The 18770-nt window shown below is 39.4% G+C and overlaps 1 protein-coding gene across 1 annotated transcript in view; it reads right to left on the bottom strand.

The window, feature by feature from the left end:
- MRTFA (myocardin related transcription factor A) overlaps positions 1-18770 on the bottom strand; it is a 193561-nt gene that overhangs the window by 101272 nt on the left and 73519 nt on the right. The window contains 1 exon segment of the mRNA XM_025882234.2: positions 13577-13838. Coding sequence (XP_025738019.1) covers positions 13577-13838 — 262 coding nt within the window.

Here is an 18770-nt window from a genome sequence, read left to right as displayed (position 1 = left end):
TGTGCCAAGTATTAGCCAACAATCCTTGCCTGTGCCCTGTCCCCTCTCCCACTTCCCCATCTCCCCCAGCCTTAACACATGCTATTCCCTCTTTCCTTTGTTTGGCCAACCACTACTTGTGTTTTGGCTGTTAGCTTAAACATCTCTTCCTCAAAGAGGCCTTTCCCAACCAATTCCCCTCTCCTCCCCCACCAAAACAGAACCATCTCTATGAGATTTGCTATTATCTTGTGCTCCGCCCCCCACCAAAGCACTTACCAAAGTTTTCAGCTATGAATTGGTTTGTATAACTCTAATCTTTCTTTCACTAAATATAAATTCCATGACAATGTGAACTTTATCTTTTTCCTTACTGTCTCGCCAATACTTAACATACATACGGTGCTCAACAGACACTGAATTTTTCAACTTTGAAATGGTGAAATTATTTAAGACATTTCTACTTCTAAGGAAATAATCCAAAATGCAGAAAAAGCCTTTAAAGATTTTCATCTGGAGCGCCTGGGTGGCTCAGATGATGGTCTCCAGGTCCTGGGACCGAGCCCCACATCGAGCTCCCTGCTCAGCGGGAGTCTGATTCTCCCTCTCCCTCTCCCCTTACTCATGCCCTCTCCGTCTCAAATGAATAAATAAAATCTTAAAAATAAATAAATAAAAGACTTTCATCTGAATACTAGCATATGTGTGAAAAACAGAAAATGATTCAAATGTCCAATGAGGGGAAAAATTAAATAAATGATGGCACAGAATGTAATGTTACATACCCATTATAAAGGCTAATAATAAAAACATTTCAATGACATCTGAAAAATCTTAAGCTGTAATGCAGAATGAAGAAAACATAATATTAGCTTAGTTATATTTAAAATGTACATTTGGAAGAAGACAAGGTAAGTAAGCCATACGCTAACAGCGATTTACTCTGGGAGATGAGATCCATTTGTTTTTGTTTCACTGGTTTTTGTTTTTGTTTTTTAAGATTTATTTATTTGAGAGAGCGAGAGAGAGTGTGCATGTGAGCAGCGAGAGGGGCAGAGCGAGAGGAAGAATCCACCCTGGGTGTGGAGCCAGACACAGGTTCCATCTCAGGACCCTGAGATCATGACCTGAGCCAAAACCAAGAGTCAGATACTTAACGAACTAAACCACCCAGGCACCCCTCTGTTTCACTGTTTTAAGAGGGAGATTATATCTGGTATCTGTTTTTCTCCAGGAACCTAGAACAATATCTGAGAATGAGAAATTGATTATTCTAAGTGCTGAGATGAAGTAGGTTGAGAAATTATTTAAATCACATTTTAAACAGAATCATTTAATGAATTGACATACTTAAGATTTGGGCATCTTCACATTAGCTGGAAGACCTAATCTAGAAAATCTTTGACAACCAGGCTTCCTGAGGAACTTAAGTAACAAGTCTCTTTCCTTTCCCCAAGAAAATACTGTAATTTAGATCAGAAACAGCCCACTCAAAATTTTTACTTCTCTCAGCAGTTAATTAGTATCCCCTGGCAACACTAAAGACTGAAAGGATACAGTGCGTACCCTTACAAAGAAAGAATACATGATCTGCCCTTTCTTCCACAGGCTACACACTTAGGCAGAACAAATGAGTACTTCCTAAACTTTGCACAAAGGAAGAGAAAAGCCTATGAAAGAGGACCTAGTATGTCCCTTCCATTGCCATTCTCTCCTGCTTACTTCCCATCCCACCCAGCATGGCAGGTAACAAATACAAACTGTTATTCCTTTAAAAAAAAATTGGGGATCAGCAACAGTGAGAAAATAAAAATGTTTCAAGGATAACACAATAGCATTAAAATATATAAAACCTCTAAAAATAAATCTAACAAAAGATGTATAAGACCAACACACAAATTATAAAACCTCATCAGGAGACCTCATAGAAAATCTAAATAAGTGGAAAAATATATCATGTAATATCATGAAGATATTAATTCTCCCCAAATTGGTTTACAGAGCTAATGCAAAAATTCCTAATCAAAATCCCACAGTGATTTTATAATTCATATATATGGAAATGCAAAGGAAAAAGAATAAGCCAAGAAAGACTGGAAAAAGAATAAGGTAGGAGGACTTACTTCTCCCATATAACAGCTTATTACATAATTATCATAGTTAAAACTATGAGGTCCTGGTGCAGGCATCAACAAAGAGACCAATGGAAACAGCTCAGAAACACACGCACATATGAGGTAAGTCCTTGATATATGAAAGAGGTAGCTTTGCTTATCAGTGTGTGTGTGTGGGGGGTATTTTCAATTAATGAGAGTCCATTTAGAAAAAAAATTTAAGGGGCACCTGGGTGGCTCAGTTGGTAAAGTATCTGTTGGCTCAGCGTCCTGAGATGAGCCCCACATTGGCTCCACACTCAAGGTGGAGTCTGTTTGAGATTCTTTCTTTCCCCCTCTGCTCCTCTTCCCCCCCAAAATGAAACAACCCAAATGTTCATCAGCAGAAGATTCCCTAAAAATTATGGAGTACTATTCCATAGGTGCATCCACTATACAGTAATGAAAATGGATGAACTAAAACTATATACATAAATGAATACCACATATGTCAAGCAAAAGAAGAATACAGAATTCCATTCATATAAACTTGAACTAAACTATACTGTTTAGAATTATATAATTGGGGGTGCCTGGGTGGCTCAGTCGTTAAGCGTCTGCCTTTGGCTCAGATCATGATCCCAGGCTTCTGGGATCAAGCCCCACATCAGGCTCCCTGCTCAGCGGGGAGCCTGCTTCTCCCTCTCCCACTCCCCCTGCTCATGTTCCCTCTCTAGTGGTCTCTCTGTCAAGTAAACAAATAAAATCTTAAAAAAAAAAAAAAGAACTATATAATTGGTAAAAACAGATGATTTTCAAGAAGTCAAAACAGCAGCTACTCCTAAAAAGAAAAGATGGGGTTATGTTCAGAGAGGAACATACAGGAGGCTTCCCTGGGGCTCACAATGAGCGGCTATTGAGTAGTGGTTACACAACTCTTTGCTTTATGGTTATTCTGTAAACTGTCCTATGATTTTATGTCTTTTTCTCTATATGTGTTATTCTCTTTCCCCCCCAAAAAAGAAAAAATACTTGAATGGTAAAATATGTATCATCAATCTAATTTCGAGGTGTGTGATTAGTATAAGAAGCTCTAATAAGCAGCTCAGAAGATATAATTTCAAATGTTCCATCCCACTGTTCTCTAAATATATTCCTATCTGTTGAATCATGCTTCAGAAATGAACGTTCCTATAAGTAAAGATATATGCAATTTTTTTGTGGGCGATATTTCAAGTCTTTATTTATTCAGTCCTTGGTGAGTTGGAGAAAGGCACTTTCTCTAATGAGAATGAGACCTCCTTCAAAGCGCAAAAATTCAAGTCCTACAAGTTTCTCATCAGCTTTAATATTCAAGCAGGGATTCGTTGGCCGGAACACAAGAAGTGCAGGACAGTTGCCCATGGGATGCTTAGGAAGGGGACAAGACAGGACAGAGGAAAGGTAAATCTCACCATTTTCAAAAAGGCTGCCTGGTTATTCAACCTCTATCCATGTCCCAAAGAAATTATCCCCCATAAACAGACCACTAGCCCCAAATTTAATCTGTAGCACCTAAAATGGGGACAGGGGGCAAAAAAAGAAATTTCACATTGATTAGCTCTGATAAGAGAGCTACCGGTTTGTTCATTAAAGGAACAGGAGGGAATAGAGCAAAAACTGGTAACTGGTATAACTTACTCCTCTTTATACCTTTCAATGTCTTTCTTAGTTTCTTTCTTACTACAGGCACTTCATAAATATCTGCTGAATACTAATTTCCATAGTGGTCATGGCAGTGAACAACAGCAGAACTGTAGGAAGGTACAAATGATTGTCCTGAAATAAAATTTTAAGAGTCAAGGACAAAATAAAAGGTCAAGAATATAATCTCCCAAATACAAGATTTCTCTTAGAAACCTTTATGAACTTGTCATCATTAATTTATCTAACTTTTGTCGGCAGTGCCTTCTGAGTAACGCATTCCAGCTAATTATTATTCACTATGTCTTAAATCTATGATTCCTGAACTTCAAGAGGCACATCTCTTAGGATATAAGCAAGTCCTCAACTTATAAATGGATTACATTCCAAAAGTCCATTTGTAATTTGATCATATGGAACATGGAATGCACTTTTCAATAGAAGCCTTGAAATACGAATTCTGGCAAAATTCCCCTGCTTGCCCACAAAATCTATAAGATAAGTGAAATGCAATATATTTGTAATGAGAAAAAGAAGCAAAAGGTATCTCAGCTCCCATCCTAGGGGCTCCTGAACATAAGCCTTATGCAGACTCAGTTCTGAAACTCATACTTAAAAAACCAATAATACCAGATTAGTGTTAAGAAGAGGTGGATACGTAAAGACAGCCAAAGAGCACCATGCCATTAAAGGAAGAAGCAAAGTGAAACTTAAATTTCCCATTGGATAAACTCACTTAACATATGCCAGAACTCTTAGTTGGAGCCAATGGGGTTAATCATTAAAGAGGTACTTTCAGACTTCTCCAAGCCCAGACTGGAGACGATCCACAGGGAGATCAATTTTATCTTTTTTTTTTTTTTTAATGGGCTCCAACATAAGGCTTGAACTCACAAGCCTGAGATCAAGACCTGAGTGAGATAAAATCAAAAGCTGTATGCTTAACCAACTGAGCCACCCGCACTCAATTTTATCTTTTAGATGTAAATGCTCAGCCTAGAAGAAGACAGAGAAATAGTATTTAAAAAGTATACCTTGGGGGTGCTTGGGTGGCTCAGTCATTAAGTGTCTGCCCTCGGCTCAGGTCATGATTCCAGGGTCTGGGATTGAGCCCTGCATCGGGCTCCCTGCGCAGCAGCAAGCCTGTTTCTCCCTCTCCCACTCCCCCTGCTTGTGTTCCCTCTCTCACTGTGTCTCTCACTGTCCGATAAATAAAATCTTTAATACACACACACACACACACACACACACACACACACACCTTGAAACTTCTCTACTAACTTTTTCCAATTAGGCTAATAAGGGCTGGGTTAACGAAAGGCACCTCTTCTCATTAGAGCTCCAACTTCTTCTCCTGTTTAGGAAATAGAGGTATCAGGACCTTCACTGCCTATTGCCCTGTAAGGTCCCTTACTAAATCACTGAATTTTTATATAAGATATGGTTCTAAGTGAAATCGATCTGAGAAGAAAGAAATTTCTCACTCCATTCTTCCAATACACAGTACACCATCCATGAAAAAGCACCTAACTCTAGAATTTATTCTGCTCTAGAACTACACACTTTCCAATATCACAATCTTCTCAAGGATTTTCCATTTCTGCTCTTATCTTTACCTTCTTATAAACAGCCATGTAAAGAAGATCTGGCATAAAATATAATAATGATCTTCTCCCTGGGACATACAGCCTCTTACCCCTCCTGACAGGAAGAAGCACCACTGAGGTACACAAGTAGAAGACCCTGCAACCAGACACTGAGAATACTGCCCCTGTCCAGACATTTAACTGGTGGTTGCTGGATGGAATAAAAAAGAAACTTGATCAATATTTCCTATTTTCTCCCTATAGTAACAGAATCTGATTTTGATAATTGGTGATTTTTGCTAGGCAATTAGTATTTCTGGTCACTGACATACATTCTATCACTAAGTTATTTTGTAGTCATCAAATTTCTTACAGAATATTTCTTTATTAAGCCCCTCTCCTCCCCTTCAGTATTATTCTAATTAACAGTTTTCCCCCTACTATCTCCTTTCTGATGTTCAACACAATTTCACTTCCTTGGGTTTCTTTTCTCTTGCCAAAATGATAGTTATGTTGTATACAACAATAGGTTTGTCAGTTTCAAGTATCCATATTCCCTTCTAAGCATGATCACAAGTAATCAATTTGGGACCCTTGTCAGTTAGGAAGCCATTCTAGCAACTGAAGAGGTTGTCTCAGATACAGCTCAAATTACAGGAGATACGTGATCCAGATCAGAAGTTTTCAACTTGTGCTTTTTCAAGAGTTTCCTGAGGGGCAAGAAGGATGCCAAGTAAGTGGGGGTCTGGCTTCTCCACTTAAGTTTCATTCAACCAGAATAGTTGTTTTACACACTGGGATTATATAGAAAATTTCAAATTTAGGGTGCCTGAGTGGTTCAGTTGGTTGAGCATCTGACTCTTGATTTGGGTTCAGTTCATGATCTCAGGGTCCTGAGATCAAGCCCCACATCAGGCTCTGAGATCAGCAGGGAGTCTGCTGGAGATGCTCTCTCTCTCCCTCTGCCCGCCCCCCTGCTCACACGCACTCTCACTCTCTCTCAAGTACATAAATCTTTTTTAAAAAAAGAAAATTTCAAATTTTTAGAGGTCAACTTAAAAAAATAGTTAAAACTTGTGATCTAAATGTTCTATCACTAATTAAGAGAATAAAAGAATTATTCCACAACATATTTCACCTATACAGGAATGGACTCAGAAAGTCTTTCTTCCAAATTACTTAAACCCTGAATTAAACTGGGTTTTTTTCTTCTGTCCAGCAACAGAGTCAACAATCACTTTCTTAATTGCTTAAATCTAAGAAGTCAATGTTTCAGTGCGTTAATAGTTTCAGTTTCACCATTTATTCATTTGCTCGTACATTCAACATTCATCAAACACTTAATCACATTCTAAGACTTTGCTACTCAGAGTGTGGTCCTCCAGACCAACAGTACTGGCATCCCCTGCATGCTGGTTGGAGACGTGGAACCTCAGGCCTCTCCCAGATCTACACTGGAGTCTGCATTTAACAGGCACTCTAGCTGATTCATCAGCACACTAAAATTTTTGACTAGGTACCAACAATACCACAATAAGTAAAACAGACATAATCCCTGCATTCAGAAAGCTTCTCTTCTAGTCAAATATAATAAAAAACAAGTAGATATTACACACAGGGTAGTTTGGAAGAACACTGAAAGAACAAACCCCTAGCCCAAGCTGGCAGTCTGAGGAAGAATCCTGAAGGAAGCGGCACCTTCCCCTGATTCTTGACTAGATGGAAATGTCAGGAGGAGAAAAGTCATTCAGGGAAGGGGGGAAAAAAAAAACAGGATACGAAGTGAAACTGAGATGTGAAAGTCTATCTCTTTGGGAAATCCCAAATCTTTTAGTGTAAGTGGGAAGAGATGAGGGGCGGGGCAGGAGCTGGCTTTGAAGGACCTGGTTTACCATCCTGAAGAACATAATAAGCTTTACCCTGGAGGAAAGGGGAACCACGAAGTGATTTCAACCAGGAGAGCAGGAACCTCATTTATCATTTAGAAAAATCATCCCAGGGGCCACAGGGACAAGACTGGAAACAAGGTAAGACCAGTTAAAAGGCCATTGCTGCAGTAATCCAAGAAAGGCATTTTTTTTTTTTTAAAGATTTTATTTATTTATTTGACAGAGAGAGACACAGCGAGGGAACACAAGCAGGGGGAGTGGGAGAGGGAGAAGCAGGCTTCCCGCTGAGCAGGGAGCCTGATGTGGGGCTCGATCCCAGGACCCTGGGATCATGACCTGAGCCGAAGGCAGACGCTTAACGACTGAGCCACCCAGGCGCCCCCGAGAAAGGCATTATTAAGAATCTGCACTAAGTGGCAGTTGTAAAGATGGCAAGAAAAGAATGAATTCAGTAGATATGAACACTGCAGAATGTAAAAAAGTTGGTGGCTGGTGGCTGGGAAGAAAGAGGAAGCAGGTAGAAGAGAGATGGAATAAAAAAATTACTTCCAAAATTAGCATGCTATCATCTTTCTGCGGGACAATTTGGAAACAGTGACTTAAAAAAGTAAAAACTTCATACCCAAACATGTTACTTTCACAACAAGAAGGGAAAAACTTTATGTCCATATCTTGCCACCTACTTCTAAGAGTATGTCCTACAGTTACTTACACCAAGATTTATATACCAAGATGTTTACTGCAGTATTATTTATAACAGAAAAAAAATAAAAACAATTAAGGTCTTATAATAGGAGACTGGCTAACTGTTACAGATACACAATTCAATACACAATTCAAATATGAAGTGGAGGGAAAAATGTTTTTTAAGACCACTGAATGATATAGGAAAATCTCATGAAATAAAATTACATGAAAATAAGTTACACAGAGTATATGTGTGTAAGAATAAATAAATGAACACACAAAAACTGACAGAAAAAAATATTAACTGCTGCCACTGGCTATCACTGAACTGTGTAACTATGAGGAAATTTTTACCTTCTTTTTCCTACATTTTATCTGATTATAAAACAAAACTCTTAAAGTTTCCATTTAGGAAGAAAACAAAATAAAACAACCCCTTATTTGAACATCTAGGTGGAGGGAGGTGCCAATTCCTACAACAGAGAACTCAGCAGGAACTGCAGGTGGATGAGGAGTTAAGACTCCAAACATACGGAGTCTGCAGCATATCCTACGGAGGTGCTGGACAGCTGAGCACAGGAGTCTGCAGCTTGGGGGAGAGACCGGACCTGGAGATGTAATACAGGCATCAATCAACTGCATTTGATGGTGGTTAGAGCCAAAGTTCTGGGGGAAATCATTCAAAATAAAAATACAGAGTAAGAAGTAAAGGAGCCCTACAGCTCAACACTGGGGAGTAACAAAATTTAAGAGGTGGGTAGAGAAAGGTGGCAAAAGGTCTGAGCAGAAAAGAGAGTGGATATAAAAGCAGACTTGAAAAGGCCAAGAAGAGTAATAACGTCACTGATGTCAGTGGAGGAAAAGTTGCAGGTCGGAGGGAGTGGTCAATCATGTCAAATGCTACAAAGAGGTCAAACAGGATGAAGAGTGCCTATTTGATCTACAAGAACACTAATGACTTCAGTGATGGCAGTTTCTGAAGAGAGATAGGGACAGAAGCCAGAACACAGTGAAGTCTCTGGAATGTGGGAAAGTAGAATGATATAACCTGCTCTTTCAGGATCTTAGAAAGGTTAGAAAGTTGTTGATTCAAAATAGGGAAAAAGCTCAACTGATTTATATGCTAGAGTTCAGAGAGAAAGGCTGAAGAGGCACCAACACTCCTGCAACAGCTGCTCTTGACTCCCCTGAGACCCTCACAGCTGTCAGCATCAATTTCCTCCACTTCCTGCCCAAGATTTTAGCGGTCTGCTGTTTGCCGTCTGTCATCACCTTCACTGCCATTCCTCCTACCCCAGAGGAATCATAGCCCTTACCTGTGCTCAAGGCAGAGCCAATACCTTTAAATCCCATCCCCTCACATCATCTCAGTTACCCTTTCGCCTTTTCTTTCTTCAGCTTTTCCCTCCGGACTCTTTCCCCTTACCATATAAATAAGCTGAAGTCTCTGCCATCTTGGGGAAGAAAAATAAAAATGAGAAATGAGAAAAGAACACCAAAAAAATGCTTGAGTGTCCGTTATTTCCCAAAATAAAAACTGTCTGAGTTTCCATTACATTTCCCACTATGGATGTAAAAACAGAGTTCTTGCCTCTAATGGAACAAATAAGTAAACCATTCATCTATTCATTCTACAAATATTTATTGGTTGCCCACTGGCCTCGTGAAACAAACTACCAAAGGCAGGGGAATATAGACAATAAACATACACACACACATATACAAACACACACACACCATAATAATAAGTGCTTGAAAAAAACAGAGGAGGACAGAGAGTAATGGGAGGTGCTATTTAAGATAAGTCAGGTAGGGAAGGCTTCCCTGAGGAAATGACCCTGAGGAAATGACATTTGTGCAGGAACCTCAGTAAAAGCACAGCAAGTACCAAGGCCCTGGGACAGAAGCATGCTTGATGTGTTCAAGAAACAGCAAGAAAGTCAGTGTGGCTAAATGAGAGTAGACTAAGCGAGGGGACAGAGATAAGAAAAAATCAGGTCAGAGAGGATACCAGGCCCACATCATTAAAACTATCATACTGGGGCGCCTGGGTGGCTCAGTTGGTTGAGCATCTGGCTCTTGATTTCAGCTTGGATCATGATCTCAAGGTTGTGAGATCAAGCCCTGCATCAGGCTCTGCATTCAGCAGGGTAGTCTGTTTAAGGATTCTATCTGCCTCTCCCCCAGCTTGAGGGCACATTCTCTCACTTTCTCTCTAAAATAAATAAATAAATCTTTAAAAAAAAAAAAAAAAAACTATGATTTCATCGTAACCCTCACAGGAAGACACTGAGGGTTGTGAGAGAAGCATAACAGGGTCTGAGTTCAGTTTCCAAAGGCTCACTCATGCTGCTGACAGGAGAATTCCGATTACAATATAGTGATGAAGTATACTGATAGGAGGTAACTGGTCAAGTCAAAAGAAGGATCCTAACACTGAGTTAGGACAGGCTTCTTAAAGGGAATGATGCCTGAACAGAATGCTGAAGGACAAGTAAGAGTTGGCAAGAAGAGTAGGGACAGAGTGGTATCTCAAATAGAGGGCATAAATGTAGAAGAGTCACGGGAGTTTTGAAAAAGTTTGGTATTTCGGGGCACCTGGGTGGCTCAGTCGTTGAGCGTCTGCCTTCGGCTCAGGTCATGATCCCAGGGTCCTGGGATCGAGTCCCATGTCGGGCTCCCTGCTCAGTGGGAGGCCTGCTTCTCCCTCTCTCATTCCCCCTGATTGTGTTCCCTCTCTTGCTTTGTCTCTCTCTGTCAAATAAATAAAATCTTTAAAAAAAAAAAAAAAACTTTAAAAAGTTTGGTATTTCTATTCCCCAGCATCAGTCAGAAAATGTTTTATAAAAATATACCACTGATAATGTCTACCCCCCAAAAAAAGACATATGCAAAAAAATATTTGCATGACCTTTATGGAGAAAATTGTAAAGCTCTGTGGAAAGACATCAAAGAAGACCTATTTAACTGGAGAGATAAAACTAACTAATGGACAGGGGCGCTTGGGTGGCTCAGGCGTTAAGCATCTGCCTTCTGTTCAGGTCATGATCCCAGGGTTCTGGGATCGAGCCCCGCATCGGGCTCCCTGCTCAGTGGGGAGCCTGCTTCTCCCTCTCCCACTCCCCCTACTTGTGTTCCCTCTCTTGCTGTGTCTCTCTCTGTCAAATAAATAAATAAAATCTTTAAAAAAAAAAAAAAACCTAACTAATGGACAGATAAAACTAGTACCCAATATGTAAAATGTGTGTTCTCCCCATTAACCTATAAATTATATATTTCAAATCAAAATCCCAACAAGTACACCAAAAGGCATACACAAGAATTTTATGTTTCTTGATTCGTAATTCATAATAGCCCCAAACTAAAACAACCCAAATACCCACCAAAAGTAAAACAAATTCCACTATATTCATAAAATGGATTAATTATGTAGCAATGAAAATAAGCTAGAGCCACACACAATTCAACACAAATGAATTTTAAAACAAGACAGCAACAGAACACATACAGCATGATTCCATTTACATAAAGTTTAGAAACCAATAAAACTAATTCATGGTGTTAGAAGTGAGGATGGTATTTTCCTTTGGGCAAAAAGAAGGAATACGGATGGGAAGAAGCACATGAGATGGTTATGGGTGCTAGGAATATCTCCTAACAAAGTAGCAATTAAACACAGGTATGTAAGCTCTGTGACAATTCAATAATCAGGACACTTACAATTTGTGTGTTATTCTATATTAACACTATATACGTCAATAAAATGAAAGTGTGCTAGTGTCTGCAATTTCCTTGGAAATGTAAAAAATACGATGGATTGATAGAAGGATAGATAGATATGTTACAAAGTAAGTATAACAAAATGTTAATGGTAGAATTTAAGAGGTGGACATAAAGGTATTCGTTGTAAAACTCTGCATTTGAAATTTTTCATAATAAAATGGAGAAAAAAATGAGGTTTTTGGTTTTTTTGTTTGTTTGTTTTTGTATAACTCCACAAGCTGATTCTAAAGTTATGGAAAATTAAAAAGGCCAAGAACAGCCAAGACAACTGTGGAGACAGAAAAGGCAAGGAAAGACTATCATAACAAGCAACAAGACTCATCATTAAGCAACAGTAACTAAGATGATGTAGTACAACACAGAGGTGAACAGAGACCAATGAAACAGAACAAAGGGCATAAAAACTAACTCATGCACACTGAGAAACAGGTAAGGCTGACACTAAAGATCAGTACAGAAAAGTAGGACTACTGATAAATAATGATTCATAGATTAGATGAGATGAACTTACAGAATATCTTTAATAACTCACAGGAAAATAAATTTTGAATAAACACAAGTTGCAGAAGAATACATATAATTCTCTCTCCAATAAATATATATGTGATAATAAAAAATGAGAAATAATATCTTAGAATTATTAGGAATATATTAATATGTTAAAAAAATACAGAACTACTTGGCCATATAATATCAAATTCAGGGCAGCAGTTACCCTGGGGACAGACGGAGATCCATGGAAAACAGTACATAAGCCAGATGGTATGTAAGTACATAAGTATTTGCTATATTACTATTTACACCTTTTCTGAAACCTTAAGTTTTTATAAGAAATTATAATTTTTTTCATTAAAAGTTTGAAGCAAGAGTGCATGGTTGTAAACAGTACTAAAAAGCAAAAACTGGGGCACGTGGGCAGCAAAGTTGGTTAAGTGTCCGACTCTTGGTTTTGATTCAAGTCATGATCTCAGAGTCATGGGACTGAGGCCCACCCAGGGCTCCACATGCTCAGCTCAGAATCTGCTTGAAATTCTCTCACTCTCCCTCTTCCTCTGTGCCACCCTCTATGCTCAGTCTCTCTCTCTCAAAATAAATAAATAAATCTTTAAAAATAAAATAAAAAGCAAAAACTAGGGGTGCCTGGGTGGCTCAGTCAGTTAAGCGTCTGACTTAATTTCAGCTCAGGTCATGATCTCATGACCTGAGTCATGGGGTCGTGAGGTTGAGCCCCAAACTGTCAGGCTCTGTGTTCAGCAAGGAGCCTTCTTGAGATTCTCTACCTCTCCCTCTGCCCCTCCCCCTACTCACAATATGGGTGTGTGCTCTCTCGCTCTAATAAATAAATAAAATCTTTTTTTAAAAAAACTTAAAAAGCAAAGACTAAAAATGGGGAATGATAAGAGAAGAAGCTAATGAAACAGAAAGAGACCAGACCCTGCAAGCCTTATAAAACACGGCTTTTATTTTTATCCTATAAAGCAGTCACTGAAAAGTATTAAGCTAGGGAGGTCTAAAAGATTACTCTGACAAGCTATAGAGTAAGTTTCCTGATGACAAAGGCTTATTTATCATTTAACCCCTAATCTTAGTTTATGACAATGATGTTCAATAAGTATTTGCTGAATTAATGAATTTATGGAAGGGATTGGGAGGGAGAAGCAGAGAAGTAGAAAGACAAATCAGAAAGCAGTTGTAATAACCCAGGCAGGAAATGTAGGGTTTATAATGATCACCTAAACTTCCTATTTCTCTATTTCATAAAAAACAGTAAGATTAAAGAAACTTTCAAGAGACATGAAATAAAGTAATCATCTGTAACAAGAACATGAAGACCTTGGTTCAAATTAGGCAATGCAATAATTCCGTATGTACTCACCATTCTTCCGCTCACTAAGTGGAGGCAAATTGGGATTCCTGCCAGGGTGGAGGCCTAGGGTCAGCTCGGGCTGCAAGGAGAGCTCCTGCAGTTCATTGGCAACAGCTTCGCTCTGGGGGCTGGGGGCCGCAGACAGGGACACCAGCACTGGTTCATCATCATTTTCGCCAGCCCCTCCTCCGTCCAGCCCATTCACAGCAATGACGGAAGGGGGCAGGCACACTACACTGGAGAAATCCACTTTGGCTTTCGTGATGGCAACCTGGAAATGGAAGGGCAGACAAAAGTTTAGATGTCACTATGAAGAGAGACTATTCCACTGGACATATGCTGAATACTATTCTACATTATATTACTGGCAAGCTACCATTAATCTTAAGCATTTTCTCTAAAGTAAGGCAGCACCATTTTTAAATTAATATTTACTGGGGTGCCTGGGTGGCACAGTCAGTTAAGCATCCAACAATTGGTTTCAGCTCAGGTTGTGATCTCAGGGTCACGAGATCAAGGTCCACAATGGGCTCCGCACTCAGCAGGGAGGCCTACTTCAGATTCTCTCTCCCTCTCTTTCTGTCCCTCCTGCTTGTGCTCTCTTGGTCTCTCTCTCTCTCTCTAAAATAAATAAAATAAAATCTTTTTTAAATTAAGTAATTAATATTTACTATGCTCACAGAGTGCATGTGATTTCAAGTCTGATACTGTCCTCAACTACATCACTCAGGAGGACAACATTCAATTGAAATAAAAGCAGCACACACAACTTATATTGGGATAAAAGGATATAGTGACCGGAGAAATAGTTATGGAATAAATGTTATCCTCCAACTACCAAGGGGAAGTACCTTGAGAAATAACACTTTAATGAGTATCCAAAAGGTATTAAAGTGTTATAGTGTACCAACATTATCTGGGGGAGAAAATTTCTTTAGGAAAATAATTCCCAGGGCGACTGGATGGCTCAGTTGATAAAGCATGGGACTGTTGATCTTGGGGTTGTGAGTTCAAGCCCCACACTGAGTGTATAGCTTACCTGAAAGAAAAAAAAATGTCCAAGCCATTAGATTTCATAAAAAAAAAAAGAGATGTATGTCTGATGATAGATATTTGCCCAACTATTTTAACTTACATGAATATTTAATCATAATACCCAGAAATGGGTTATTAAAAATAAGACACCTGGCAACATAAGAACAAGATCGGTAAAAATGATAAAGAATACATTATAACACAAAAATCTTTCCAATAGCATCTCTTCGTTAAACCATACCATGGACTAAGATCTGTAAAAATGATAAAGAATACATTATAACACGAAAATATTTTCAATAGCATCTTTTCATTAAACCATAGCATGGCCTAAAAAAGAAAAAAACAAGCATAGCATGGACTCAGGGTTAAGTGAATTAGGAATTTATTCATTCACTGAATCCTACTATGCAGTTAAGAATTATTTTATAAAGCATTTAAAATATAAAAAATGATCTAATGTGTAAGAAAAGATATGAAAATGCATACTCATATATAAAAATATTATCCAGAGGAAAAAGAGATAATAAGGAGATACACCAAAAACACAAAATGGGTTTTGACTGGATTATGAGCAATTTTCTTTCTTTTTACTTTCTTTAGTTTCCAAATTTCTCTAAAACACATATATATTGTTTGTATAATGAAAAAGCTACAGGTCTTTTTTTTTTTATTTATTTACTTGTCAGAGAGAGAGAGAGAGAGAGAGAGAGCACAAGCAGGGGGAGGGGCAGAGGGAGAGGGAGAAGCAGGCTCCCCGCTGAGCAAGGAGCCTAACACAGGACTTGATCCCAGGACCCCGGGATCATGACCTGAGCTGAAGGCAGACGCTTAACCAACTGAACTACCCAGGCATCCCAAAAAAGCTATATAGTTCTTAATCTAGAAAAAGGACCTAGGAATTCCCTGTAGGCTTCAGTGAACACTTTAATTTGGAGATGAGGAAACCAATAAAATACTGAAAAACCACGAAATGAAGAAAGGCATTAAAAACTAAAAAGTAAAAAGACCATCACATTCTATCTTCATATAAGGCTACAGTGTGCCCAAACATGGTCATAGTTGTTACTGATACACCTCATAAATATAAAATGGATTGGAAAAGATCCAGATTAGAGCAAGGAAGATGGGGGAATGACATTAAAAAGAACAAAGATATTAAGAAGGACTCTTGGGGAGCCTGGGTGGCTCAGTGGTTACGCGTCTGCCTTTGGCTAGGGTCATGGTCCCAGGGTCCTGGGATCAAGTCCCCGCATCGGGCTCCCTGCTCGGCGGGAGGCCTGCTTCTCCCTCTCCCACTCTCCCTGCTTGTGTTCCCTCTCCCGCTGTCTCTCTCTCTGTCAAATAAATAAAATCTTAAAAAAAAAAAAAAAAAAAGGACTCTCTACTCCAAAAAGGCTGGAAGAAGACTTGAGTGAGGCAAGTTCAAAAGAAAAAAAGTTAGGGATTCAATACTAGGAACTTAATATTCTAAGATAGTATGGGCAAACAATGGAAAAGGATTTTTTTAGGGCTTGAACAATTTTAGGAATTAGAAAACCACAGACTTAGTAAGAAAATCCAGAATCTAACCTTCAAAGAATTTTTTTCCCATCTTGCCTGTGACTTAACCATTTAAGCTGTGTCTCTGTGTGCACTGGGGGAAAAAATTGTTATACATGATTAATCCATCTGGCTCAGTACTTTTTTTTTTAATTTATTTTTTTAAGATTTTATTTATTTATTTGAGAGAGAGAATGAGAGAGAGAGAGAGAGAGAGAGAGAGAGCATGCGAGGGGGGAGGATCAGAGGGAGAAGCAGACTCCCCACTGAGCAGGGAGCCCGATGTGGGACTCAATCCTGGGACTCCAGGATCATGACCTGAGCCAAAGGCAGTCGCTTAACCAACTGAGCCACCCAGGCGCCCTGGCTCAGTACTTTTTAAAGATTTTATTTATTTATTCGACAGAGAGAGACACGGAGAGAGGGAACACAAGCAGGGGGAGTGGGAGAGGGAGAAGCAGGCTTCCTGCCGAGCAGGGAGCCCGATGAGGGACTCGATCCCAGGACCCTGGGATCATGACCTGAGCCGAAGGCAGTCGCTTAACCAACAGAGCCACCCAGGCGCCCCTTGGCTCAGTACTCTTTACCACCGACTCTGAAAGAGCATGTTTGTTTTCCTTAACAGCAGCCTTTTTAGACTAAAAGATTCAATTTTATGATATTCAAGGATCCTCTGAGACCCAAACTCCTTAGGACAGCAGTCCTCAATACCCTTTCCCTACCCTGATACATATGTGCACATGCTCACACATCCACACACATGCGCATGGAGATGTGTGTTTTTTAAAAAACAGGAACTCGTAAGTGAGTCCTAAAGGAAAGTAGGAGGAGGACAGTATCAAAACTTCAGCCCTAAGACCCAGGAAAAGTAGCTTCACATACAGTAACAGGTTTTGTATAAACAACTGTTAATATACAATAAAATACCATTCAGCCATAAGGAAGGAAGGAAATCCTGCCATTTGCCACAACGTGGATGAACCTCAAAGGCATTATGCTAAGTGAAGTATGTCAGAGGAAGACAATGTATGATCTCACTTAGATTTATGGTTACAAGGTGGGGGGGGGGAGGAAATTTGGATGAAGGTGGTCAAAAGGTAGAAACTTCCAATTAAAGATAAGTAAGTCCTGGAGATGTAATATACAACATGATGACCACAGTTAACACTGCTGTATGGTATATCTCACAGTTGTTAAGAGACTAAATCCTAAAAGTTCCTCAACACAATGAAAAAAAAAAACAATACTTCTTTTTGTTTTTGTATCTATATGAGGTGATGGATGTTAAAACCAAACATGGTGGCAATCATTTCACAGTATATGTAAGTCAAATCCTTATGCTAAACACTAAACTCAAAAGTGTTGTGTGTAAGTTATAGCTCAGTAAAACTGGGGAAAGAAAGTTGTGAAATCACTCCTGATTATGAGTTCATACCTCCCACTAGAAAACTGAAAAATTTACCTAAAAAGGTAATTTACTAATTTACTAAGTTAACTCATATTATTCATTGAGCTTGAAAGAATAAAACATCTATTCTTAAAATTTAGGTCTCACTAATTCAGAAAAACCTTCCTCCTATTACTTTGAATTATATTATTATTATTGCTGAGATTCAGATTCGATATTTACACATGTTACTACTCAAGGAACGATAAAAATCCATCACAGAATACCAAGCTTTTTGTTTTTTTCCAAACAATTTTATTTATTTGACAGAGAGAGACACAGCAGAGAAGGAACACAAGCAGGGGGAGTGGGAGAGGGAGAAGGCGGCTTCCTGCTGAGCAGGGAGCCCAACGCGGGCTCGATCCCAGGACCCTGGGATCCTGACCTGAGCTGAAGGCAGATGCTTAACGACTGAGCCACCCAGGCGCCCACCAAGCTTTTTTAAAAATGAAGCTTGAATTTAAACTGCATGAGTCTGTAATTCTGGCATGCACTTAATGCACATAATCAGTACTTCCAGAAAATATAAAAAAAAAAAAAATTGAAATGTGGAAAATGGCCCCCACAAGAAAGTCAACCTAGGTCTAGGACTAGGCATGAAGGGAAAAACTAAGTTTAAAAAGTGATTTTCTTAGAACACATACTTTTTTAGGGGTGCCTGGGTGGCTCAGTCAGTTAAGTGTCTGCCTTTGGCTCGGGTCATGATCTAGGGGTCCTGGGACTGAGCCCTGCCATGTCAAGGCTCCCTGCTCAGTGGGGAGTCTGCTTCTCCCTCTCCCTCTGCCCCTCCCCCCTGCTCCTGCTCACACTCTCAAATAAATAAAATCTTTAAAATATATACATACATACACACACACACACATTTTTAATAGATTAAAGGAGTGTCAAATTCTTTTTTTTTTTAAGATTTTATTTATTTATTTGACAGAGAAAGACACAGCAAGAGAGGGGACACAAGCAGGTGGAGTGGGAGAAGGAGAAGCAGACTTCTTGCGGAGCAGGGAGCTCAATGTGGGGCTCGATCCCAGGACCCTGGGATCATGACCTGAGCCGAAGGCAGACGCTTAACGACTGAGCCACCCAGGCATCCCAGGAGTGTCAAATTCTGTAGTGATGCAATTATGATTGTGCCTGTCAATGTCTGGAATGAAAGAAAAAGCCATCTGAAAAACTGCTTTG

Source organism: Callorhinus ursinus, unplaced genomic scaffold (assembly GCF_003265705.2).
Source record: "Callorhinus ursinus isolate GAN/ISIS: 27379988/994484 unplaced genomic scaffold, GSC_fseal_2.0 scaffold48, whole genome shotgun sequence".
Classification (NCBI taxonomy): domain Eukaryota; kingdom Metazoa; phylum Chordata; class Mammalia; order Carnivora; family Otariidae; genus Callorhinus; species Callorhinus ursinus.
The sequence above is the reverse complement of the archived record's forward strand: the minus strand, read 5'-3'. Positions and strand labels throughout refer to the sequence as shown.